The 27,932-nt window shown below is 41.6% G+C and overlaps 1 protein-coding gene across 6 annotated transcripts in view; it reads left to right on the top strand.

Moving 5' to 3' along the window:
- sbno2 (strawberry notch homolog 2) overlaps positions 1–27,932 on the top strand; it is a 135,367-nt gene that overhangs the window by 74,028 nt on the left and 33,407 nt on the right. For all 6 annotated transcript variants that reach the window (XM_033046545.1, XM_033046544.1, XM_033046548.1 and 3 more), the window contains 9 exons: positions 10,171–10,305; positions 13,728–13,802; positions 14,993–15,089; positions 16,250–16,410; positions 20,013–20,146; positions 20,958–21,045; positions 21,562–21,705; positions 23,562–23,697; positions 27,081–27,186. In XM_033046545.1, the coding sequence (XP_032902436.1) occupies positions 10,171–10,305; positions 13,728–13,802; positions 14,993–15,089; positions 16,250–16,410; positions 20,013–20,146; positions 20,958–21,045; positions 21,562–21,705; positions 23,562–23,697; positions 27,081–27,186 (1,076 nt within the window). The remainder of the gene's footprint in view (positions 1–10,170; positions 10,306–13,727; positions 13,803–14,992; positions 15,090–16,249; positions 16,411–20,012; positions 20,147–20,957; positions 21,046–21,561; positions 21,706–23,561; positions 23,698–27,080; positions 27,187–27,932) is intronic.

Raw genomic sequence — 27,932 nt, forward strand, 5'->3', positions numbered from 1 at the left:
TTTATAGGGCTCAAAGTCTTTTGAGTTTTTCATCTTTTTCTGCTTTAAACAAGAGCTAAAAGAAACCAATGGCTAGGGCAGCACAGTGGCGTAGCTGATAGGCCTGCTGTTCACAGAGCCAGAAACCCAGGTTTGATCCCGACCTCGGGTGCTGTCTATGTGGAGTTTACACGTTCTCCCTGTGACCATGCAGGTTTCTTCCGGTTGCTCCAGTTTCTGTGCGAATTTGTAGGTTAATTGGCTGCTCTAAATTACTCCTCGTGTGTGAGGAGTAGGTGAAAAAATGCGATAACGCAGAACTAGCGTGAATGGGTGATAGATAGTCCACGTGGACTCAGTGGGCCGAAGAGCCGGTTGTATGCTGTATCTCTAAAACCGATTGAAAACACGAGCACCTTTTCTGATGGTGGATAAAATTGACTCTTTAAAATATGTAGGTAACTTCTATTCAGCAATTATTACACACCGTTCTGTGAGATGAACTATTCTTGGTTCGCTTGAACCCTTAATAACACACATGCCTTCCTTAGGTGCTGCCTGACCATCGCTGAGTTACCCCAGTGTTTACCTTTCCTTAATTGTGTGGAGCCACAACACCTGAGCCACATTGAAATCATGAATCAAATATTTACATACCATCATCCTTAAGCAAAGCACAATGTTAATATTTAGAGCAAGCACAAATAAAGAATAAAATACTCATTCAAAAGCTGGAAATATTCGACGTCAATGTCCTGACCATCCTAATACAGAAGTTTTGAGGTGAGGAATCACATTCCACAGCATTTTGTCGTGTTTGGAAATGCAAACAGGATTAGTGCGAAGGTATCAGAACATCATAGAAATCTAAAACTACCTGTCTAAATTCCTTATTTCAGCTTCCCTTATGAACTTCATCAGGCTAGAGTACCCAGACACCAAACACTCATCAGTCCTTCCTCTCTGGAACATAGTTTTCCACTGCTTCTCATTGCACTCATTATAATTACTATTAGTTAGGCCCCACTACAGCCTCACCCCAGCTATTCTCATATAAATGTATTCACATTATCCTCTATTCCCTACTTCTGCATATGCTTTTCCAGCCTTGTAAATCGCATTAGTTTAGTTTAGAGGTACAGCATGGAAGCAGGCCCTTTGACCCACCGAGTCCACGTCGACCATTAATCACCCATTCATACTAGTTCTGTTATTCCCCTTTCCCACCCACGCTCTGCACACTAGGGACAATTTACAGGTGTCAATTAACCTAAAACCGCATGTATTTGGGATGTGGTTGGAAACCCACATTGTTACAGGGAGAACATACAAACGCAGGCAGCACCCAAGGTCAGGATCAAACCTGCGTCTCTGGCACAGTTAGGCAGCAGCTCTACCAGCCGTGCCACTGTGCTGCCCATAATCAACCCTCTCCATCAACTTGGTTTCCCTTAAGTGCAATTCACTTAAATCATTTTCTGTGGTAACAAGTTCCCCATTCTCACCATTCTTCAGGTAAAGGAGCTTCTACTGAATTCTTTAATGGGTTTCGTGGTATCATGATCATCATTTCTCTCTTCCACAGTTAGGAAAGGTTCTCTCTGTTGAGCTTGCAATTATACAGAAAACTCCATGCTGGGATAGTTGGTAACTAATTAAAAAGAAAAAAGGATGATCGATAAGATTTAATATTAAGAGAATATTAATACATTCAAGGATTACTGTAGAAAAGTGGCACAGAGGTAAAAGATCAGTCATACTCCTGATGAATAGTGGAGCAGGCACAAATGTGTTGTAGGCAATGAGGAGAGGGAGAGTGTAGATGTGGTTGTGAGCTCTATCCATTTTCAGAGAGGGGAAACCATGGTTAAGGGAAATGAAAGACATTTGAGAAGCACTGGCTTGGAAAGTCTTGTCATCAACACAGACGTGACAGAGCTAGAGAAACTGAGCACATGGTTTGGAGTCCTTCAGGCAGTTGGTCGAGGTGTAGTCAGCAGAGATATTGGGGTCTAGTGTCTCCCCGTCTGCTAGCTCTATATTTATCTTTTCTGCCATAGGAGGTGTCCCATCCCAGTTGGGAAAAGCTATCCCATTGATACCACCCCTTACTGCACCAGAACTGATGCAGTGTCCCATGAAAAGGAACCGCTCCCACACCAGCCTAGCCACCACATATTCCCCTTGTGCCATGAGATCAACTTGAGACCCGCTTTAATGCAAAAAAAAATTATAATTGGCTCTACAGTTTTTCTGTATGTATGCCTAATTAAATTCTTAGTTACCTCCAGTTATTATTCAATTCGTCAATTAAAAAGTGAGATATAATATAAAAATGAACTGCAGATGCTGGTTTATACCAAAGATAGAAACTAAATGCTGGAGCAACTTAGCAGGTCAGGCAGCATCACCTGAGAAAATGGATAGGTGACTTTTCGGGTCGGGACCCTTCCTCAGACTGATTGTGGGGGAGGGGGATGGATTGGAAGCATGAAAAATTCAACACAAATCGCGGCCAGCAACAAATAACCTCAGATAGGGAGGTTCCCTTGATAGGTTGTTGGCTAGGGATGGAGTGATCCCAAAAGGGATACATCATTGTGAACTGATTTATAAAGTGACCCATTTATAGAGAAAAGAAATGACCATCACTGAACCACCATGTGTTATACACTGGACGTTACACAGGGGGCGGGGAGCTGAATATGTTAATAAAATGTAACATTCTACAGGTTATAGATTTAGTAATATAGATCTCGCACATCCTGCAAATCTGAAACAGAAATGGAAAATGTGCAAAATGCACAAGGATTCAGACAACATATGTGGAGGGGGGAAAAAGAGCAGAATACTAATTTGGGTGCAGGCTTAACTTTCTAAATGAGATATTTGTCAGTCGTGCTTTTGAGTAGCCCAACTGTGATCCACTGCTTGGCAGAGGGAAACAAATTTAGAATGAGACAAGATGTGCCGGCATTAGAAGCAAACAAGATGATGAATGAGATCCAACAGTGTTATTTTGCAATGCACCAGATTTGAACTAGAACACTGGCAACTTACAGCCCAGTGGTATAAATATTGATTTCTCCTACTTCAAGTAACCCCGGCATTCCCTCTCTCTCTATCCCTCCCCCACCCAAGTCGCACCAGCTTCTTCTTTTCACCCAACAAACAGCTAACAATGGCCTGTTTACTTTATCATCGTTACCTTTTTGCAAATCTTTCATTCATTGTTCTTTATCTCTCTACATCATCGTCTTTGTTTCCCTTTCCCCTAACTAGTCTGAAGAAGGATATTGACCCGAAACGTCACCCATTCCTTCTCTCCAGAGAAGCTGCCTGACCCGCTGGGTTACACCAGCTTTTTTTTTTAATCTACAATGAAATCATAACGTGCTGCAGCTTTACAGGTGTATTACTCACAATAGAAACAATAAACATACAATATATTATCAGTTATTCTCGGTCAACTAGACAATGATAATGCAAAACCCAAAGTAGGTAGAGTACAAGTCCACAGTTGGTCAATGCTGAGGAAGTCACCTATCCATTTTCTCCATTGATCCTGCCTGATCCGCCAAGTTACTCCAGCATTTAGTTCCAATCTGTTGCTGCTGTCTGTTGTTGTGAAGAAGCTGTTCTTGAACTTGGAGGTAATGGTTCTCCAGCTCCAGAACTTCCATCCCAATGGTAGCAGGTACATTTGTTCTATGGCATTTTCTTAATGTGCCTCTTACATTTAAAGAGGGTGCATTACTTCTGTAAAACAGTAAATAAAGTAATATAAAAATAGGACTGAGGCCATGTAAGAAGGTAAGTAGACTATTACCTGAATGGTGGCCGATTAGGAAAAGGGGAGATGCAACAAGACCTGGGTGTCATGGTACACCAGTCATTGAAAGTAGGCATGCAGGTGCAGCAGGCAGTGAATAAGGGAATGGTATGTTAGCATTCATAGCAAAAGGATTTGAGTATAGGAGCAGGGAGGTTCTACTGCAGTTGTACAGGGTCTTGGTGAGACCACACCTGGAGTATTGCGTACAGTTTTGGTCTCCTAATCTGAGGAAGGACATTCTTGCCATAGAGGGAGTACAGAGAAGGTTCACCAGACTGATTCCTGGGATGTCAGGACTTTCATATGAAGAAAGACTGGATAGACTCGGCTTGTACTCGCTAGAATTTAGAAGATTGAGGGGGGATCTTATAGAAACCTACAAAATTCTTAAGGGGTTGGGCAGGCTAGATGCAGGAAGATTGTTCCCGATGTTGGGGAAGTCCAGAACAAGGGGTCACAGTTTAAGGATAAAGGGGAAATCTTTTAGGACTGAGATGAGAAAAAAAAAATTTACACAGAGTGGTGTACCTCTGGAATTCTCTGCCACAGAATGTAGTTGAGGCCAGTTCATTGGCTATATTTAAGAGGGAGTTAGATGTGGCCCTTGTGGCTAAAGGGATCAGGGGGTATGGAGAGAAGGCAGGTACAGGATTCTGAGTTGGACGATCAGCCATGATCATATTGAATTGCGGTGCAGGCTCGAAGGGCCGAATGGCCTACTCCTGCACCTATTTTCTATGTTTCTATGTGCTAAAAATGATATGCAATCATGTGTTTTGATGCTAACATTTCTTAAGTTGGATGTGGGCCTTTTGTTCACATGCATGTTTATTGGGAAATTCACATTGATGTTATACTTGACAAACGTAAAATAAAGATTAAGATCTTTAGAGGATATTTTGTTTAATTGAAGTTGAATGGTCAACAGCCAGCATATCCTCTGAAATCCTCAATGTAGTGAAAATATTTCCAAAAACAATATTAGTCCTTGCGGTGGCGGCCCAAGGACTAAAGGACAAACAACCAAGATCCTTGTGAATTAGCTGGTGCTGAAGTAGTAAATATTCTGGATTATAGAGTATTAATCATACCCAACATATTTTTTTTACATGTAATGCAGTAATTAATCGTTTCTTTAAAATAAACCAAAAACCAAAGTAGCGGGTGGCATGGTGACCCGGGTTCGATCCTGACCGCGGGTACTTCCTTTACGGAGTTTGTACGTTCTTCCTGTGACCTGCGGGTTTTCCCCGGGAATTCTTCCTCTCCTCCCACACTCCAAAGACGTACAGCTTTGTAAGTTAATTGGCTTGGTAAAATTGTTAATTGTACCTAGTATATGTAGGATAGTGTTAGTGTGGGGATCGTTGGTCGGCACGGACCCAGTGGGCCGAAGGGCCTGTTTCCACGCTGCAAATGGAAACATGCAAGGGAATGAAGACCAGATTAGATTCGGGCTGTATCTTTCGACATGTGTGTTTCAATTTATCACAAATCTATCCACACTCCTGGCTCCGGCAACAAACCTATTCCAATTCTCTTGGTCTCGACCGCTGCTTCCAGCCCCATGCCAGCCTAACAAATGGGCCAAGCATTGAGATTTCCAAATAATTGGATACCAAATTATCAGAGTTGTATTGACTGCTGTCTCCAGTGCATTATAGATATTTCAGATTTTGTCAAACCATTTAGAAATGATGCCAGATTTTAATATCTCTGTTGATTCGCTGGAATGATTTTAACAACGTTGTTGCAGGATAACTAATTCTCAGAATTTATGCTTATACTGCTCCTCAATGCTTTCAACTACTATTTGTTTTATCACTCAGCCCACATATGGAAATGTTCCATAAGAGATTGTTTTCCAAGGTTCAGTGCAGCATTAAAGGGCATAAGTGGGGCTCCAATGCACATGTTGATAGTAATGAGAGAGTTTGGTATTCCGAAAAACGCAAGGAATCATGGGATTTGTCAAAGGTCACTCGCTATAAAGAAAAAGCGAACCAAGAGCTGGCTGCATAAACTGTGTATAAATTCTTATTTTTATTCATGATTTATGTGTAAAAATATATTTAATCTGAGGAACGGAGGTGCCAGGTAGCAGGAGAGAGGGGTGGAATAGCGAGAGAGAGGTCGCAGATGCGAGTGGGAGACAGTGGAGAGAGACTGGACTGGCGGAGAGACATTCTCGGCAGTTGCGCGCACACAGACCTGCGCCTCATCCACAGCCAAGATCGAAACCGGGTCCCCGCCGCCGCAAGCGTTGTCAAACTGTCCCCATCCGTCTTTCCCCCCCGCCAAAGTCAGCACGGAGTGGAGGCGCCAAACCCGCTCCAACACCCGAGGAACCCGCTCCCCGAGGTTCTGGGGGCCCACCAGCCGCATCCCCTGCCCCACCCAGGGGCCTGTCGGCCAACCCCCCCGCCCACCCCGGTGAAAGCCGAGCACCATGTTGCCTGACCTGCCGAGCCACCGCAGCACCCCGTGTGCATACCCACCGATAACCGGCGCTCGGCCACCGCCGGCACCGAGGGGGACAACCGACAGCCACTGAACAAGGTGAGAGGAGCAGCCGAGCTGGAGCCAGCGCTCCTCGCTAGCGCCCCGCCAGTCCCAGGGCTGCCGGCTAACCCGGCGGGGCAGGCAGAGCTGAGCTGGAGGCAGCGCCTCCCCCCCCCCCGCGCCGGCTGCAAGTAAAGGGCCGCCACCGCCCTGCCAGCCCAGGGCCATCCTGAACACCTCTGGCAGCCCCTGGACAGGGACACCCGGGAGGGGACGGGAACGGCCCAGCAGCAACTCAACAGTGCCCGCAGCGCCGGAGACGCGGGCCCGACCACAGACAAAACGCAAGCCTGCACACAACGCAGCAGCACAGCTGCCGAGAATGTTTATAGCGAGTGACCTAGGACCTGGGCATGCGCAATCGGAATACCGAACTCGCTTATTCAATTTGAGGAGAAGAATTCAGGGCAGTGGCGTAGTGAGTGAACATCATAAAGTCAGAGGCTCTGCACCCTGCTTTGTAGCTTGGTAAGGAGGAACAAGCAGAACCAGCCATTGCCCAGGGATAACATTATGTATCTGGAGAGAAAAGACAGAACATATCTGATGATAGGCAGTTTTGCTTTGTCTGCTGTCATTTTCATAATTAGAAAATATTTCTCATCTGTGTGAATTTTGGATGAAGGTTTTCAAGAAATTTAAATATTTAAATTATTTAATTTAAAATTTTAAATATTTCTTTGTTGGTATATTTCTAAAAAAATAAAAGCTGAAAATACTGGAAATACCCAGCTGGCCAGGCACCCACTGTGGAAAGTTAAGCAGAGTTAATGTTTCATGGCAGTGAACTTTCTTCACAAAGGAGGGACGGGTATGCAAGCAAAGAATTTCACTGTGACTTGTGACGTGGCAATAAAGTGTTCAATTCAACTGGGAAAAGTTGGAAACCAAACATGTTACCGGTTGCAGAGAGAGAGGGAAAATGGGTGGAACAAAGAAGATGTTTAGGTGTGGAATGCTTGTGAATGGCTGCTAATCTATCTGTAAAAAGATGTAAAGGAAGATAACAGAGGACAATGTAGGGAGAAAAAATACATTTTGTGAATCAAATTACTGCCGTTGCTGAAAATCTGAATTTAAAATGAATACTGGAAGTGGCTTGCAGGTCGGGCTGCAACTGTGACGAGAGAAAATCTCAGTTCCTGTTGCAGCTTAACATGGCATCAGGACTGGCCTGCTGTGATACAAGCTGCAATGGCTAAGGGCCTGTCCCACTTTCCCGAGTTATTCACGAATTCTACCGAGTTTTCAAACTCGCAGAATGTTCGTAACGAGTCCGTAGGAGGCCGTAGGAGTCCGTGGATATATTGTAGCGGCTCGTAATGTCAGCCGTAGGTACTCGGGGCATCAGGTAAGTCGGGACGTTTTTTCAGCATGATGAAAAATATCCACGAGTAAAAAAATACCTACGGCTGGCATAACGAGCTGCTACGATATATCCATGACCTCGTTACGAACATTCTGCGAGTTTGAAAACTCGGGAGAATTTGTGAATAACTCGGGAAAGTGGGACAGGCCCTTTAATCAGCTGCAATTGTTGAATGCAGTATTGAGCCCGGAAGGCTATAATTTGCCTAGTGTGAGGATGTTGTTTCTCATGATCACATTAGACTTCAGTGGAACAGGGTAAAAGAGGCCAGGAGTTGGGTGATGAATTAAAGTGTAAAGCTGCTGCAGGGCCAGGGTTCCTCCACAGACCCCCACAGGCAATTAGCATCTATCTTGCTTTCTCATTTGGTAGGCAGATTACTTATTTGCATTGTTGCTGCATTAGGAGAGACATTTCTGAGGAGCAGAGTGGTCTTTCTAGTTTCCCTCACTAATGAACAGATGCAAGTTGGATCGCCATTTTTAAACATTTCTTCAGAAGAACCAGTTTCAGACAAAATAACACAGCTACTTCAAATTAATCTCATCTTTAAATCATTTTTCCTAGTTGCAGAATAACTTCCTCACATACTACTCAATTTTCACAAATACTAAATGTCAAGGGTCCAAATAACAGCACTGAGCTGAGAGTGAAGTAAATCCCATCTAAACTCAGGGTCTGCCAAGCACTGCTATAACAACCCTGGTCTGATGGGGGTCCTTAAAAGGATCTTAAACATTCAAAATCATTCATATGAGACCTCACCTGCTACATTTGCCCAGTTATCATTTCTTATCAAAGCAAGCTGCCTGCCGTGCAGTCGTTACTGAAATTGGGTTTCTGTAATGCACTGGGAATTCTGCTTTAAATGTGACATTGGTCAGCTACATTTACCAGGAGTTGAGTAACATAGCAGTTTAAAGGAGTTAAAAACAAGTGGCCCAGCTCAGTAAATATTTTTTTCAGTTGCTAGAGGAGGAGCCAGAGTTCTATTCCCCAAACCCTGGAGCAATTGCAGCTCTCTGGGCCATGGTCTCTTAACAGAACAAATAAATAAAATTGCACAGGTGATCAGTGAATCATTGCAAATCAGCAAGAGTGAATGCTGACTTCAGTGTTGATTGCATGTTCAAATTTACATTTGATTAATGATAATCATAATTTACACAACCCTATATCCTTGTGTATTCCTTCCTCCCTTAGGATGTAGACATTAATGTGGAATACAGGTACTCCCCCAACTTACGCAACAGGCGATTTACATAAGCATACACTTCCGAAAGCAATTCTTTAAACACATTGACACCTACGTGGTCTCCGCGTCGGAGCTTCCGTCTGGTCTCTGCTTCCCGCTCCCCCCTGGTCTCTGCTCGTGCCCCCAGTCTCCACCCCGGAGCTCCCATTTGGCTCTGCGATGGCACTTCACCTTGTTCTCTGCATTGGAGCTCCCACCTGGTATCACTGTTAGAGCTCCCGCCTGGTCTTCACGTCGGAGCTCCCGCCTGGTCTCCACGTCGGAGCTCCCGCCTGGTCTCCACGTCGGAGCTCCCGCCTGGTCTCCACGTCGGAGATCCCGCCTGGTATCCACGTCGCAGCTCCCGCCTGGTCTCCACGTCACAGCTCCCGCCTGGTCTCCACGTCGCAGCTTCCACCTGGTCTCATGCCAGAACTCCCTCCTGGTCTCGTGTCGGAGCTCCAACGTGGTCACCACGTCAAATGGTAAATTTGTGCTTGCGCAGCAACACTTCTGTTTCCAATTTACGTTGTGTCTGACTTACGTAAAGGTCTGTGGGACGTAACCCTTACATAAGTCGGGGATTTTAGACTTGGATAAGTCTACATTTCTTATGTACAAAAAGAAAATATTAGATGACTGGATTGTTTAAAAAGGTTTACATTTTTAAAGCAAAATACATAATTTTAACCTTTGCAAATATTGTCGGGACTAGATGTTCCCGATGTTGGGGAAGTCCAGAACAAGGGGTCACGGTTTAAGGATAAGGGGGAAATCTTTTAGGACCGAGATGAGGAAAACATTTTTCACACGGTGAGTGGTAAATCTCTGGAATTCTCTGCCACAGAAGGTAGTTGAGGCCAGTTCATTGGCTATATTTAAGAGGGAGTTAGATGTGGCCCTTGTGGCTAAAGGGATCAGGGGGTATGGAGAGAAGGCAGGTACAGGATACTGAGTTGGATGATCAGCCATGATCATATTGAATGACGGTGCAGGCTCGAAGGGCCAAATGGCCTACTCCTGCACCTATTTTCTATGTTTCTATTAGTGGTGATATCACATGGATGCAGTTATGTTACCTCATAAGAATACTGAGAATAGTACTTTCCAATTAAAAAAAGTCTACTTTAGTCAAGCAGTGAGAAGTGTTTTATCATTAACCAGACTTTCTATTTTGTTTTGTGTTTGCAGGATTCAAGTTATTTCGATGACAGTTCCCTTTTCTCCTCACCCGAATCGCTGCATGATATCGCGGATACCGAGGATTTTAATCTAGATGGTCTCACACCAAGTATTTGGGACCCAAGAATAGATACCGACTGTGAGGTCAGTACTGGTGAGATGTAGCTGTGTGACATAGCACTTTTAGTGTTGCAAATTCTTGATCTTGTTGGTACAGTGTTGTGCTATTATAAACAGTTCTTAATTACATGGGAATAATGTGGTTCTTTAATGTACAGTGTCCTCCATAATGACAAAAACCCATTATTTAATTATTTGCCTCTGTACTCCACAATTTGAGATTGTAATAGAAAAAAATCACATCTGGTTAAAGTGCACATTGTCAGATTTTAATAAAGGCCATTTTTATACATTTTGGTTTCACCATGTAGAAATTACAGCAGTGTTTATGCATAGTCCCCACATTTCAGGGCACCATAATGTAGGTATGTTGCAAAGCCTACCTGAAGCGTCGCTGAAAATCTGCCGCTGCGGGTGTGCGCGATTTTGGCGCCGTTTAGAGGGGGCGGGTTTAAAACGCGATTTTCTCTAGGCTGTTCAAATCGAAGATGTTCAGCCTAGTTAATTATTAACGAAAAATCACTGAAAGACCCCGTCGCAAAAGCTATTATTAGTTTTAAAGGCCTCGTAAAATAGTTATAGTAGTTTAAAAAGCAATCTCTAAACCCGCGACCACCAGCAACCGCAGGGTCTCATAAAGCAAATAATTGAAGTTAGGCTATATATTTTTACATTAAAAAGGGCTTCTAAAGATCCCTTTATACAAAGTTTAATATTGCGAGTAGCTCATTTTGGGCCCATTATATCCCGCAGTATTTTTCTGGGCATTTGGGGCACAAATCTACCGCAATGTGAACGTTCTAAACCAGCACGTTCACAGGATCCCACGAGAAAGCTGATTTAAATGGGCATTTATTTACAGCAATTGAACACTAAATTCCTTCCATTTGGTCTATAAATTAATGTAAATGAGATTTAAAAATCAAGTTTTATTGTGAATTATTTGTGAATATTATTTGGACATTTAGGCTATTTAAAAATGTTAATCATTTATTAAGAAATGGATAGATGTTTAGATCTAGTAATTGAAGTCTGAAATTAGCTACAATTAGGTAACTAACTAATTATATGCTTTAATTTCAGGTCATCCAAGTAAGATTATTTTATATTTGTTTCAGAATGCTTCAATCTATGATAACTGAAAATTTCATTCAGTTCTCTTAATTTTTAAGAAGGTTATGGGCTTTTGACTGTTCACGATCACAGCTTTTTTGTTATGTCCATAGAAAATCAATAGGGAGCAAGATGCTCATTTCCCAGTATGAAAATGGCCATAACTTTTTTAATACTTGAGATATGAAAGTGAATTAGGTGTCAAATTAAACTTATTTTTATGCTTTATCTGATGGGATAAATTGCAGACTTGATTTTTAAAATCTCAAAATTTTGTAACATTGCTACATAATGTTTGGACACAGCAATGTCATTTAAATGAAAATAGTCATGTTTTGTATTTTGTTGCTTATCCTTTGCATGCAATGACTGCTTGAAGTCTGCGATTCATGGACATCACCATTTGCTGGTTGTCTTCTCTGCTGATGCTCTGCCAGGCCTGTATTGCAGCCATCTATAGCTTATGCTTGTTTGGGGGGCTAGTCCCCTCAGTTTTCTCTTCAGCATATAAAAGGCATGCTAAAATGGGTTCAGATCAGCTGATTGACTTGGCCACTCAAGAATTTACCATTTTTTAGCTTTGAAAAGTCCTTTGTTGCTTTAGCAGTATGTTTGGGATCATTGTTTTCCTATAGAATGAACTGCCGGCCAATGAGTTTTGAGTCATTTGTTTGAACTTGAGTAGATAGGATGTGTCCATACACTTCAGAATTCATAATACTACTACCATCAGCAGTCGTATCATCAGTACCTTCAGCAGCCATGCATGCCCAGGCCATAACACCCCCACCACCGTGTTTCACAGATTAGGTGGTACACTTTGGATCTTGGGCAGTTCCTTCTCTCCTCCATACTTTGCTCTTACCATCAATCTGATATAAGTTAATCTTGTCTAATCTGTCCACAAGACCTTTTTCCAAACCAATGTTTGCTCATTTAAGTACTTCTTGGCATACTGTAACATGGCCATCCTATTTTTGTGGTTAACCAATGGTTTGCATCTTGCAATGTAGTCTCTGCATTTCTGTTCATGAAGTATTCTGCGGACAGTGGTCATTGACAAATCCACACCTGACTCCTGAAGAGTGTCGGACAGGTGTTTGGGGATTTTTCTTTATTATAGAGAGAATTCTTCTGAGAGAATCATCAGCTGTGGAGGTCTTCCTAGGCCTGACAGTCCCTTTGCGATTAGTAAGCTCTCCAGTGCTCTCTTTCTTCTTAATGATGTTCCAAACAGTTAATTTTGGTTAGCCAAAGGTTTGGCTGATGTATCTAACAGTTTTATTCTTGGTTCTCAGTCTCATAATGGCTTCTTAGACTTTCATTGGCACAGCTTTCGTCCTCTTGTTGATAAACAGCTATAAACGTTTCCAAAGGTGATGGAAAGACTGGAGCTTCTTATACCTGCATTAAGGAGGCAATTAAACACACCTGAGTAATTACAAACACCTGTGAAGCCATGTGTCCCAAACATTATGGTGCCCTGAAATGGGATGGGATGGGGGGGGGGGGGGACTATGTATAAACACTGCTGTAATTTCTACATGGTGAAACCAAAATATATAAAAATGGCCTTTATTAAAATCTGACAGTGTGCACTTTAACCACATGTGATTTTTTTCTATTACAAATCTCAAATTGTGGAGTACAGAGGCAAACAAATAAATGATGGGTCTTTGTCCCAAACATTATGGAGGGCACTGTAATCATCCAAAAAATGAATGTTCAAAATGCTCTTGAATCAAAGAGTGGACTAAAGTACCAAATATTCAGTGGAGAGGTTAGTAATGGATTCTGTTGGAGGCTGGAAATACGGTCAACAATGCCAGTCCCCCTGGCCATTCCCTTTTCACTCTTCTATCTTCTGGGAGGAGGTACAGGAGCTTGAAACCCTGGGCGTCCAGACTAAAAAACTACTTCTTCCCTAGTGCCACCCAGCCCCTGAACCAATCACCTCTCACACACCCCATTTCAAGAGGTGGTACCACATAATCTTACCCTTAACTCCAACTCATTGGTTATTTCGTTATTGTACTTTTATACCCTTTTGCACTACTCAGATTTTGAATTACAATTGTAGCTGTCTTATCCCTCATTTGTTCATATTTCATGAATCGTTCACCCCCATCCCCACTGCATTATTTTCTCCCTGCCTTTTCATCAGAAGAGTTTCTTAGTTAATGATGGCCCTTTTCAGCATAACTTTCTCTAACTACATATTCCTATTAGCACATTTTAATCCTCCCTTAGTTATTGAAGGGCTTCATGATAAGAGTTTTGCAGTTTATTTGGGTGTTATTGAATGTATTGATCTGTCTCTTGTATTTATACAGCTTTCCCTGGCATTTCCAACTCAGTCATTTTCAAATCATCTGCAAATCAGCAATGGCCCAACTCACCCGTTTCAGGTAATTTTGCTGCCAAATCCATAGCTACGTTATGCTATCTTAATAATCTATTGAAAAAAAAAGTTTATTTAAATAAATCTATATATAATAGTTTGCAATGTATTAACTGTCACAGAACACTAAAGACCTTGTTTTTGTGATTTAAACCATCAGATTGATCTCAAGTCTTCAATGTTAGGTTATCTCGATACCTTCAGTTGATTTCATACTTAATTCTCCATGTAAATACTGCAAATAAGGCAAAGCAAATATTTTGTTTGGTCATTAGTGGCTATCACATTATCCTGCTTGAAAATTCTTAAAACTTGGAACAGTTTGCATATTCATTGAGCTGGTTACTTGTTTTGTTTTGTTTTTTGCGCCATAACTGTACCATTTAACGTCCGTAAGCCGGTGAGAGACTATTGAGGGTGGTCTTGTGTAATTCTTCCGCTTCCTTGCCAGTCCCTCAGGATTGAGGTTGATCAACCTTCACTTTGGTTTTGCGGGTTCTGAGGTGATTGATGAGCTTAATGTGGGAGTGGTTGGCTCTTCCATAACTGGGGCAGGAGGTGCTTGACGGGACTGACGGGTGGATAATTTGTGAGACGCTTCATTCATTCGGTTTTCTACACTGTGCCTCTGAGTCTCCCTGTGCATGGCTTCAAGGTTCTCAATATCACCCTGAATATTTCTACTCCACTTTGAGCTGGAATTTCCAAGCCACAGTGGGAAATGTTGCATTTCTTCAAGGAAGGCCTAAGCACATCAATCAACCTTACTGTTGATTTAGATTATGGAGCAGAGTTTGTAACTGCAGTCACATTGTAGCTTGTCTTTCATCTATTAGCAATGGAAGAAATAATTACATCTGCCGTACAAATGCTCTGAAATGCTTCAATACGGAATTTATTTTACTGGGTAACCGCAATTTTTTGTGGAAAACTGATTGACCTTCATGAGGTGTTTCTGATATATTATTGAGTAACACTTTAAAGGCTAACTCTCTTTGAAAAGTCCTTTCCGCTTAGCCTAAACCGAAATAATTTCGCAATTCCAAAAGCCTCATCAGTTTAAAGCTACAATGGTACAAATGTTTCTCAGATTTTAAAGCTGGCAATGAATGAAAGGTAGAAGGTACGGTATATTGACAAAAAGCAAATAAAATTAATAGATCTCGATAAATTTTCCATATTCCGATGTTCATTCAGACGGTAATACATCTGGAAGAAGAAGAAGAAACTGATGATGAGGAGCCTGAAGAATTGGGGCATGCAGAAACATACGCAGACTATGTCCCTTCCAAATGTAAGTTGTGATGATTGCTGTGTGGTCATTTCTTGTGATAGATTTATGACCTTTCAACAACAGTATGTTTGGTTATTAACCACCTTATCACATCTGAAAGAGAAGCCAGAAGATTTATTTTTAAATTAAAATAAATTTGTGCATAAATATCTTGAAATCTAATAGTTTATCTACATCTTTAAATGGCTCTTTCATATTCCACCTCCTTGAAGCATTTCCGATTCCACTTCTACTTCTCACCTCCGATATTACAAACTCTCCAACAGTCTCCTCCTTTGCACATCCAATACTGTCCAGTCAAAAGACCCATCCTTAGCTTTCCCGCTGGTGATTATTGAGATGATTCCTTTCAGAGGTATTATTCGGCAACACGTTCTGCATTGACAACGATTGACATGATCTGAACTCCTCCGCTCATTGATCATAAGATCGTTATTCAGTTTCCCAATTTGACATTACAACCTAAATAAGCTATAATTCCCTCCAAATTTAAATCAAAAAGAACATTGCTTTGAATTACAGTCAACTTTCAGGACCCCATGTTCTTGCTCTTTCCCTGCTTCCATTTAAGCAGAATGCGCAAATGCCATAGCTGCTCTTTGGGTCAGCACTTACCTATCTCCCGGTACAGCAAGACACCACGTTTACTTTCCACTGGTTTTATCCCTACTTCTCCACATTTGTTGATAAAGCCTCGCCAATGCCCTGATTTCCTCAGGAGCATACACTCATGGGCTACAATTCATCAGGACTAACAAAGATTTCCCAATATGACCAGTTCATGGTCAAACCATCTCCCATTGCCTCGGAAATCAACTAGAAAAACTTTAGCCTTCTGTTAAGATCTTTGCATGGTTTTATCCCTTTTTCTTGAAGATGAACCTTCACCCACTTTCCTACACCACTTCACTCTTAGAATACTTAGTTCTGATTTTTTTCCCCCCATAATCAAATCTGACTACATCGTTAGGCATCAATGTTTCTCTCTTAAAAGCAAGAATGCAAATATTTTCTGTTAGAAAGCTTGCTTAAAAATAATCCTGGTATTAGATAGATATATTTGTAAAATAACATGAGTGTTGTTTAATTGTTTTAGAATGACTGTGTGTCCAATGTATAATACAGAAATATCTCAGATATTAAATTATCTTCTTATGCAGCTAAAATTGGAATTAACCATCCAGACAGAGTGGTTGAAACAAGTACATTGTCTAGTGTGCCACCTCCAAACATCAGATATACCCTTTGCCTTCCTCCATTGACAATTTCAAATGGTTCATTGTCTGCACTACAACTAGAGGCAATCATCTATGCCTGTCAGGTACAGTGTATTTATTGCACGTTAATGGAACATTGTGGTTGTGTTGTGGTTTAAATATGCCAAAATGGTTAATAAATATGTAAATTTAAAAAATATTCAAACTATTGTTCCACCTAAACTCGTGCCGATTTATCCCCTCCCCCTCCCTTCCACCTACATTCTATCCTTGGGCTTCATAATTCGCAACTCTTTAATCCTTTTGTCTCACATCTTCTCCTTTTCATCTCTGGCCTTTGTCCAACCATCTGCCAATCAAAAATCAACCCTCACCTGTATCCACTTATTACTTGCCAGGCTTTGACGCCCCAGCTTCCAGCTTTCTCCCACCCCCACTACAATCAGTCATTAAAAGGATCCCGACCTGAAAGGTCACCTATCTATGTTTTCCAGAGATGCGGCCTGACCGCTGAGTTACTCCAGCACTTTGTATCTTTTTATTGTAAGGCAGCATCTACAGTTCCTCGTCACTCTATTATTTTTTATATTTGTTCTTATGAAGTAAGTGACCCTACAATGTCACTTAAGCACGATTATTGCCAGCTGGTGGGCCTTCTTGCTTTACAGCAATTTCATTCCTGTAAAACAGTTGAATTAAGCATATCTGTCAAACAACCTTGGACTGAAATCATGTATTGGAAAGTTATTTTCCTTCCTCAAAATAATATTCTTTGTTTTTTGCGACAATCTAGAAGTTCTCATGATATTTCTTTATATTGCCATCTATCACGATAACAAATTCGGTTATACAGCTCATCATGTTGCCATTTGAGCTCATACCCTTGGGTCGCTCTTCCATAACTGTAAATAATACATTTTGTAATCTCTAAAAATTATATCATAAAGCATCCTAAAAAATGTTTGCTTAAGCATGCATGCTAGCTTTAGATTTAATAGGTATTAGTGGAACTGACTTCAAAAGGGCATCACAATACGGTTACATTAACATTATTGCGGACAGTGTGCACATTCTCGGATGTCATTTACTTTTGTTCAAACAATGGAAACCATAAAAGAAAATTAAATGTTGAAAGATAATGCTAATTTATAAATAATTCTGTCAGCTTACTCCTTAAAATGCATCGTTTCTGAGTGCTTGCTGTGAAAATTTATATAATGTAATCATTTTAGTTATGTTAGTAAGTCTGGTTGGGAAATAATTCCAAAATGTTCCAACATCCTAAAAGTACTTTGATCAACAATCCTTGTGTTTGAACCTTGACAATGTCTTGCCAGGTGATTCCACTCTGAAAGATCATAAACAAGCCTATTCTGGACAATTGTAAAATTCAGATCGGGACTGTTGATATAAAGTCAAGTCAAGTCAAGAGAGTTTATTGTCATGTGTCCCAGATAGGACAATGAAATTCTTGCTTGCTGCAGCACAACAGAATATTTTAGGCATAAATACAGATCAGATCAGTGTGTTCATATACCATAGAATATGTATATTCAGTCAGTGCTTAGCAATTTAGCTGATTTTTCTATCATATCCTAGATTGCCTGACCCTCATTCTATCCTAACCATGGATAAATTCATAAATCCCAGATGGAAAATCAAGGACCTAGTTAGAATCTATATTCATCCATCCATTTGGATGGCTTTTTTTCGTACATATATTTATTGTTAATATTCCAACGCTGGATAAACAGGAGGCGGTAGGAATGGAGGAGCTAAATACTATTAAGATCACCAAGGAGGTGGTATTAGGGAAATTAATGAGACTGAAGGAGGATAAATCCCCTGGGCCTGATGGATTACATCCAAGGGTCTTGAGGGAGATAGCAGTGGGGATTGTGGATGCATTGGTGATAATTTTCCAAAACTCCCTGGAGGCAGGAACGGTCCCAGTGGATTGGAAAATGGCCAATGTAACACCTATATTTAAAAAAGGAAGTAAACAGAAGGCGGGTAACTATAGACCGGTTAGTCTAACATCGGTGGTGGGTAAAATGTTGGAGACAATTATTAAAGAAACGCTAACGGGCCACTTGGATAAACATGACTTCATCAGACAGAACCAGCATGGTTTTGTGAAGGGGAAATCGTGTTTAACGAATCTGCTCGAATTCTTTGAGGAAGTAACAACTCGGGTGGATAAAGGGGAACCGGTGGATGTGGTATACTTGGACTTCCAAAAGGCTTTTGACAAGGTGCCACATAAGAGACTATTGCTAAAAATGAAAAATTATGGGATTGGGGGTAATATATTAGCATGGGTAGAGGATTGGCTAACGAATAGGAAGCAGAGAGTGGGGATAAATGGTTCATACTCGGGATGGCAACCGGTAACTAGCGGGGTTCCGCAAGGGTCGGTGCTGGGACCCCAGTTGTTCACGATTTATATAAATGATTTGGAGGAGGGAACCAAGTGTAATATATCAAAATTTGCGGACGATACGAAAATGGGAGGGAAAGTAGGGGATGAGGAGGATAGGAAGAGTCTGCAAAAGGATATAGATAAGCTAGGTGAGTGGGCAACAACTTGGCAGATGAAATTTAATACTAATAAATGTGAAGTCATTCACTTTGGGGAAAAAAATGATAGGGCAAGTTATTTTCTAAATGAGGAGGAGCTGCGTTGTAATGCAACGCAAAGGGATCTAGGGGTATTAGTACATGAATCACTAAAAGTCAGTATGCAGGTGCAGCAAGCAATCAGGAAGGCCAATGGAGTTTTGGCCTTTATTGCTAGGGGGATTGAGTATAAAAACACGGAGGTCTTGCTGCAGCTGTACACGGTATTGGTGAGACCACATTTGGAATACTGTGTACAGTTCTGGGGTCCATACTTAAGAAAGGATGTACTAGCCCTGGAGGCAGTGCAGCGAAGGTTTACAAGATTAATTCCTGCAATGAGGGGATTGACATATGAGGAAAGGTTAAGTAAGCTGGGACTCTACTCTTTGGAGTTTAGAAGAATGAGAGGCGATCTCATTGAAACGTATAAGATCGTGAGGGGCCTTGATCGGGTGGATGCACCGAGGATGTTCCCAATGATCGGGGAGGCTAGAACTAGGGGACATAGTTGCAGAGTGAGGGGGGGCTCTTTTAAAACTGAGATGAGGAAGAACTTCTTCACCCAGAGAGTGGTTAGTTTGTGGAATTCACTGCCCCAGGGAGCAGTGGAAGCAGAAACGTTAAATATATTTAAGTCGAAAATAGATGGTTTTTTAGCTGCCAAGGGGATAAGGGGCTACGGGGAGAGGGCAGGGATATGGACCTAGGTATGGTTAGTATAGTAGACCTGAGTGATCTCCTGGACAAATGTCGATCGCCTGGATTGGGGTCGGAGAGGAATTTCCCGGATTTTTTTCCCGAATTGGACCTGGGTTTTTATCCGGTTTTTTGCCTCCCCCAGGAGATCACGCGGTTCTTGGGGTGGAGAGGGGTGATAGCGGTATAAAGGGGAGGGTAGTGTCTTGTGTTCTGTGTCTTGTGTCTACTGTTTGTGGGTAAGTGTGTCTGTTTGGTGTTCAGCCATGAGTGAATGGCGGTGCGGGCTCGACGGACCTGGTGGTCTACTCTCGCACCTACTTTCTATGATTCTATGATTCTATGATTTCTGTGTGAAGAAAATTCTATTTCTCTGACGTCTTTTTAGCAACATGAAATACTGTTGGAAAATAACCATCGTGCAGGGTTTCTTATTGGTGATGGGGCTGGTGTTGGAAAGGGAAGAACAGTGGCCGGCATCATTCATGAAAATTACAGAAGGGACAGGAAGAAATCATTGTGGTAAGTATGAAGTAAACAGCAGCATCAAAAGTATAAAGAAAAGTTTGACAGTTTTTAAAAATACCTTTCTTATTATACAACTATTTTTGTCTGAAGAAGGGTCTCTACCTGAAACGTCACCCTTTCCTTCTCTCCAGAGATGCTGCCTGTCCCGCTGAGTTACTCCAGCTTTTTGGGTCCATCTTCGGCTTAAACCACCTTCTTACACTATTTTCATTTAAAGTTTGAAACTTTGGGGAAATAAAAGGTGGCATTGTGGCGCAGCTGGTAGAGCTACGGCCTCACAGTGCCAGAGACTCCTGCTGCGATCATGACCTCGGGTGCTTTCTGTGTGGAGTTTGCATGTTCTCCCCGTGACCGTGTGGGTTTCCTTCGAGTGCTCCAGTTTCCTCACATATCCCAAAGATGTGCGGGTATGTAGGACAATTGGATATTGTAAATTATCCCTAGTGTGTAGGAAATTGATGAGAAAGTGGGATAACGTAGACACGGTGTGAACGAGTGACTGATGGTCAGTGTGGACTCAGTGGGCCGATGGGCCTGTTTTCATGCTGTGTCTCAAAAAACTAAACTAAAACCAAAAAAAATTATGTCTGCAGGTATTGTGTGGTTCTACCTGAATGGTGAAACAGGTTCACAATCTTAATGGCATTCCACTTCCTTTGTGTTCAATGCTTAGAAATGTTGTTGATGCCAATAAGAGCACAGACAATAAAATGCTGAATAACAATGTAGATCACCAAAAAAAAGCATATTGTTGAAATGTAAGGTAAAGTCAGTGTTAATCAAGTGCAGTATGATCGTGTTATAGGTTCAGTGTCTCCAATGACTTGAAATATGATGCAGAACGGGATCTTCGAGATATTGCTGCAAACATTCCAGTGCATGCTCTCAACAAGGTACGAAGTGTAATCTTAGTATTTTAAATTAATATGTCTGGTGTTTTAAATTAATGAAGACCCCCAAAAAATGATGATATTTGAGGTAGGGTGAGGTATTTCATAGTGAATACAAAGTTCTTGGGACACGTCATCTTCCCCCACCTGACACACAAACTGAGGAATTTAACCAAACCCAAAAGACACAAAACTGATGGAATTAGTTTGGGTACCTTGTTCACACCACAACAATTTCATCTTTGCTGTAAAAAGTTAACTTGGAGAGAGTATAAGACAGGCCACACAACAGATCCTGGCAGCAGGTGGGTGAGATTACAATTAACCCTTAGATGCCTCGTGGCTGAATGAGAGGGAAGTTGGCTTGACACCAGTGGGTTCAGAAGAGCAACAAGGAATGCTTTAACTCGATTTACTTATTTTCCCTCTTCCTTTGGGTGTTAAATTGTGACTTGCATATACGGCATTATGCTTTCTAATCAGTTACATACGTCATAACATTCTATTGAATTGATACAGATAAAGTATGGTGATACAGCTACTTCAGAAGGTGTTTTGTTTGCAACCTACTCTGCACTGATTGGTGAAAGTCAAGCTGGTGGTCAACATAGAACAAGGCTAAAGCAGATTCTCGATTGGTGCGGAGAGCACTTTGATGGCGTTGTATCCTTTAGTACTTCCGATTATGGTGATTTTTTAATGTTATATGGGCATAATTTAGAGCTATTAATTGCCCGCCCCAAATTTTCCTGAGGGAGCCAACTGAATATCTGTTGTCTGTGATGTATCCTCGCTTTGAAACTTCTGCAACACAAAGATTCTCTGTCAATTTGCCCATGCAGTACAATGACACCTCAGATGATAAAGATCTAACAAGACCCTGGAAAAGTTGTATCACATCTCACTCCTTGGGAATCAATGAAGAAATCTACCAACATCTTCAATGTTGCAGATTGCCTTTGCAGTCTGAAGATTGGAATATGTGAAGATTGTGGTCAACCAAGCAGTAGTGATGTCTGCATCTATATACTTGCAGTCTATCAGGTAGTAGTGATCTCCGTGCATTATACGCATGTAGTCTACCAGGCAGTGTAGTGATGCCTATGCATCTATATGCTTCTGAGGCGCAGACTACCTAGAGCAGGGTGCTCAAGCACCAGTAGATACCATCAATATTGTCTCTGCAAAATTTTCCCACTCCACTGGCAAAGTAAGTGAACCAATGCCAGCGTGGCCAGCATCCCCAGTACTGCGACCCTAAGTATCCTCAGTCAGCTGTGATGTGTAGACCATATTGCTTGTATGCCCAATAACTTCCCTGTCACTGGCATTTGACACATGGGCAGTAATGATCTGGTATATCCCTGCTGCCCTTCTTAAATTATGTTTCTACATTTGCTGTCCTTCAAAGTCAAGAGGCTTCTCATCTGAGGCCAACGAAGGTTGGAATATTTTTCTTCGAACAAGTAATCCCCTTGATAAAAACCAGTGCAACTCATTGGGGCCTGGGGATTTATTCACCTTTGTGGCATCTAATACCATCTCCTTTTTAATGATGAATATTTTAAAATCTCACTGCCCTCCTCTCTGAATTCTCCAACTAAATGTCCTTCTCATGAATGAATAAAAGCATTCATCGAAGGTATCATATACAGATGGCCTTGTTGGTCGGCAATAGGCCTGCTCTTTCGCTAGTCAAGTCAAGTCCAGTCAAGTTTATTTGTCACATACACATACGAGATGTGCAGTGAAATGAAAGTGGCAATGCTCGCGGACTTTTGTGCAAAAGATAAACAACCAAACAAACTATAAACACAATCATAACACACATATTCTTTTACATAATAAATAATGGAAGGAAAAACGTTCAGTAGAGTTAGTCCCTGGTGAGATAGGCGTTTACAGTCCGAATGGCCTGTGGGAAGAAACTCCTTCTCAACCTCTCCGTTCTCACCGTATGGCAACTGAGGCGTTTGCCTGACCGTAGCAGCTGGAACAGTCCGTTGCAGGGGTGGAAGGGGTCTCTCATGATATTGTTGGCTCTGGAGTTGCACCTCCTGATGTATAGTTCCTGCAGGGGGGCAAGTGAAGTTCCCATAGGACGTTCGGCCGAACGCACTACTCTCTGTTAACCTGTCGTCATTTTTATATGGCGTGTGTGTCTATATAGTTCTAAGGCAGAGGAACTTCAAAGTACAACTTGATTGCTATTGTGTTATAAAGAGTTGTGTGCAATGGGTAAATTGTCACAATGCCCCAGTTTTATCAGTTCTTTTGCTTCAAGTCAAATGCAAGTCACTATAATTGCTGTATCACACAGAAAGATGAATATGTTCTTGTGCTTTTGTGCAGAATGGATGCCTGTTTATTACCTGTATGACAATCACTGTATATCAATCACTCTAGTTCAGATTAATTCACTAAAAGGTTCTGATGCTGAATATTATGACACGGTTGATCGTGAAGTGAATAATCTGGTAGAAAATTTTGAGTTTTCCTTGACTGTTATTGTGTCTTAGATTGTATTTGATGAATGTCACAAGGCAAAAAACGTCTGTGTGAATGGTAGTACCAAATCGACAAAAACGGGTCTGGCTGTTCTGGAGCTTCAAAACAGACTTCCATCTGCACGAGTTGTTTATGCTAGTGCAACAGGTATGTTCCATACAAACTGATATGAGGTGCCAGACACTAAGTGGAATGTAATATTGTAATAAATGTGGTGAGCTGGATGGTGCGAGACTGAGTTCACTTACAGTATAATCACTGCCATAGTGCTGCACTTGCCTGAAGTACATGCTGAGGCTGACATTGCTCTTCGATCACCCTGATCGACTGGCACAGGTTGCAAAGCTGGGAATGGAGTTTTATCTTTTGTCAGAACTATTTCGGGGTACAAATGCCACCGGTGGGATAGAGGGGTAGGTGAGAAAGGAAGGTGAGTTACATTTTTGATGTGGGAGTACATCACAACGTTGCTTAAGGGAATATTTGTAGGGAGGCTCGTCCTCAGAGGCTATATCAGCAGAACTGAGGCATAAAAAGGTGATCACTTTGATGGTATTGCACTATAGGAGTCCCAGCAGTGGAAATTAGAACAGGAAATATGGTGGAAGGTCACAGATAACTGCAAGAATAATATTGTGATAGTGGGAGATTTTAACATCCTATATGGACTGGGACTGCCATAATGCTCAGAGCTTGGATGAGGTAGAATTTGTTAAGTGTGTTCAGAAAAAATGTCTAAATCATCTAAAAGTTGTAGATGACTGCTTGAGAAATGGTTGTTGAGAGCCGTGCGGTAGTCTTTGTCTACATGGGCTTTAACAAGGTCTTTGACAAGGTATCTCATGGCAGGCTGATCTTGAAGATCGCATGGTTAGATCACATGGGATCCAGGATGAGGACTAGTTCCAAAATTGGCTTCAAGATAGAAGATGGCGGGTGGTGGTAAAAATTATTTTTCATACTAAAGGCCTGCAACCAGTAGTGTGCCACAGGGATCGGAGCTGGGTCCACTTGTTTGTTATTTATATTAACGATATGGATGTGAATGCAGGTGACATGGTCATATAATTTTCAGTTTACACTAATTTGGTGATATGGTCGAGAGTGAAGAAGGTTATTTGAGATTCAAGAGGGATCTTGTGGGCTAAAGGGCGAAGGAATGGCGACTGTTTTCTGGACTCATTCTCACTGAAAAAAGGAATGATCTTCCACTCGTGTTTAACAAAACTGGAGATACAAAGAACTGTGGCGACTTCGCTCGTGAGATTTAGTGGATTCTACGAAACTGCAGATGCTGGTTTATCCCAAAGATAGACACAAAGTGCTGGAGTAACTCAGCCAGTCAGCCCGCATCTCTGGATAAAAAGGACGGTGTTGTTTTGGGTCGGGACCCCTCTTCAGCCCGAGTTACTGAATTACTCCAGCACTTTGCTTCTATCATAAACAAAAGTGAGGTGTGATTGAGGTCTATCATGAAGGTGTGAGGGAAAAAAATGTTAGAGGGATCTGTGGGGCAACATGTTCACACAGAGGCTGGTGCTTCCATGGGGCGAACTGTCAGAAGTAGTACAGGTGGGTACAGCTACAACATTTAAAAGGCACTTGGGTACATGGACTGGAAAGGTTTGGAGGGATATGGCCAGGCACAGGCTAGGTTAGGCAACTAGGTCGGCATGGATGGGTTGGATGAAGGGCCTGTAACGTGCTGTGCGGCTCATTGTTTCTATGTACCCTATTCCCAGCCTCTACTTTTGACCCTTATGTACCACAGAAGGGTGATTGCCTTTCACTTTGTGTGTCTGAAATACAGTGCCCTACATAATGTTTGGGACAGACATCATTTATTTATTTGCCTCTGTACTCCACAATTTGAGATTTGTATTAGAAAAAAATCACATATGATTAAAGTGCACTGTCAGATTTTAATAAAGGCCATTTTTATACATTTTGGTTGCACCATGTAGAAATTACAGCAGTGTTTATACATAGTCCCCCCATTTCAGGGCACCATAATGTGCGGGACGCATGGCTTCACAGGAGTTTGTAATTGTTCAGGTGCGCAATAATTGCCTCCTTAATGCAGGTATAAGAGAGCTCTCAGCACCTAGTCTTTCCTCCAGTCTTTCCTTCACCTTTGGAAACTTTTATTGCTGTTTATCAACATTAGGACCAAAGTTGTGCCAATGAAAATGAAAGAAGCCCTTATGAGACTGATAAACAAGAATAAAACTATTAGAGACATCAGCCAAAACTTAGGCTTACCAAAATCAACTGTTTGGAAATCATTAAGAAGAAAGAGAGCACTGGTGAGCTTAATAATCGCAAAGGGCCTGGCAGGCCAAGAAAGACCTCCACAGCTGATGACAGAAGAATTCTCTCTATAATAAAGAAAAATCCCCAAACACCTGTCCGACAGATCAGAAACACTCTTCAGGAGTCAGGTGTGGATTTGTCAATGACCACTGTCCGCAGAAGACTTCATGAACAGAAATACAGAGGAAACACTGCAAGATGCAAACCACTGGTTAGCCGCAAAAATAGGATGGCCAGGTTACAGTTTGCCAAAAAGTACTTAAAAGAGCAACCACAGTTCTGGATAAAGGTCTTGTGAACAGATGAGACGAAGATTAATTTATATCAGAGTGATGCCAAGAGCAAAGTATGGAGGAGAGAAGGAACTGCCCAAGATCCAAAGCATACCACCTCATCTGTGAAACACGGTGGTGGGGGTGTTATGGCCTGGGCATGTATGACTGCTGAAAGTACTGGCTCACTTATCTTCATTGATGATACAACTGCTGATGCATTTTTGCAGTAGCATAATGAATTCTGATTATGCTATAATGTGTACAGACACATCCTATCTGCTCAAGTTCAAACAAATGCCTCAAACCCCATTGGCCGGCAGTTCATTCTATAGCAAGACAATGATCCCAAACATACTGCTAAAGCAACAAAGGAGTTTTTCAAAGCTAAAAACGGTCAATTCTTGAGTGACCAATTCAATCACACGATCTGAACCCAATTGAGCATGCCTTTTACATGCTTAAGAGAAAACATGAAGGGAATTAGCCCCCAAAACAAGCATAAGCTAAAGATGGCTGCAACACAGGCCTGGCAGAGCATCACCAGAGAAGACACCCAGCAACTGGTGATGTCCATGAATCGCAGACTTCAAGCAGTCATTGCATGCAAAGGATATGCAACAAAATACTAAACATGACAACTTGCATTTACATGACATTGCTGTGTCCCAAACATTATGGTGCCATGAAATGGGGGGACTATGTATAAACATTGTTGTAATTTCTACATGGTGAAACCAAAACGTATAAAAACATGCCTTTATTAAAATGTGCACTTTAACCACATGTGATTTTTTTTCTATTACAAATCTCAAATTGTGGAGCACAGAGGCAAATAAATCCATGATGGGTCTTTGTCCCAAATATTATGGAGGGCACTACATTATATCGTAATAAAAACGTATCCAGTAATCATTGTTCAAAATGTTTTGTTAATTTGTGAAGGTGCCTCAGAACCAAAGAACATGGCTTATATGTGCCGTTTAGGGATTTGGGGAGAAGGCACGCCGTTCCCTCAGTTTGAGGATTTCCTTCGTGCTATTGAAAAACGGTGAGTCTGCATTTAGCAAAACAGCTTATTGTTTAAGGCTTTAACCAAAATGTTAACAAATCCCAATAAAGTAAACCCAGATTGCATATTGCCCTGTTTAAAGATGATGACAATTTTTCTGTGTAGGAAAGAACTGCAGATGCTGGTTTATATCGAAGTCTTCAGTCTGAAGAAGGGTCTCGACCCGAAACTTCATTGTGCAGTTAATAATAATAATAATATATTTTATTGTCATTGCACATAAGCACAACGAGATTTGGTATGCAGCTTCCATCCGATGTCATAACTTAGATAACTAATAACATTTAGATTTAGATACCCCGAGAACATGGTTTGTAAAAAGAACATTACAACAGTAAAATAGTCAAAACAGTTCAAACAGACAGACAGACTTGCAGGATTAGGCTCCTCGGAAATATTTTGGGTAGAAACTATCTCTTGGTCATGTCATCTTCAGCAGTTCTTTGGGATTGAAGATAACTGTTTCCACTCTAGTTCAGTACCTTCTGAGGTGGCTAATGAGGCCCTGTGGAACTACAGATTCTTCTTCATATGGGGTAGCGAGTGCCTGAAGAGACGTAGGTAGTTTGTGACATGGTGCACTCTCTCCACGGCTTTCAAAGTGTGCTTCTGATGCATTGACTCTAAAATCTGAATTTTCGCTACTTCGAGTGGTAATGGACCAAAGATTCTGAGGAATCAGTGAGTGTTGCATTTCTTCAAGATGCCTTTGAACACAAATTGAT

The sequence above is a fragment of the Amblyraja radiata genome, chromosome 29, assembly GCF_010909765.2.
Source record: "Amblyraja radiata isolate CabotCenter1 chromosome 29, sAmbRad1.1.pri, whole genome shotgun sequence".
Taxonomy (NCBI): domain Eukaryota; kingdom Metazoa; phylum Chordata; class Chondrichthyes; order Rajiformes; family Rajidae; genus Amblyraja; species Amblyraja radiata.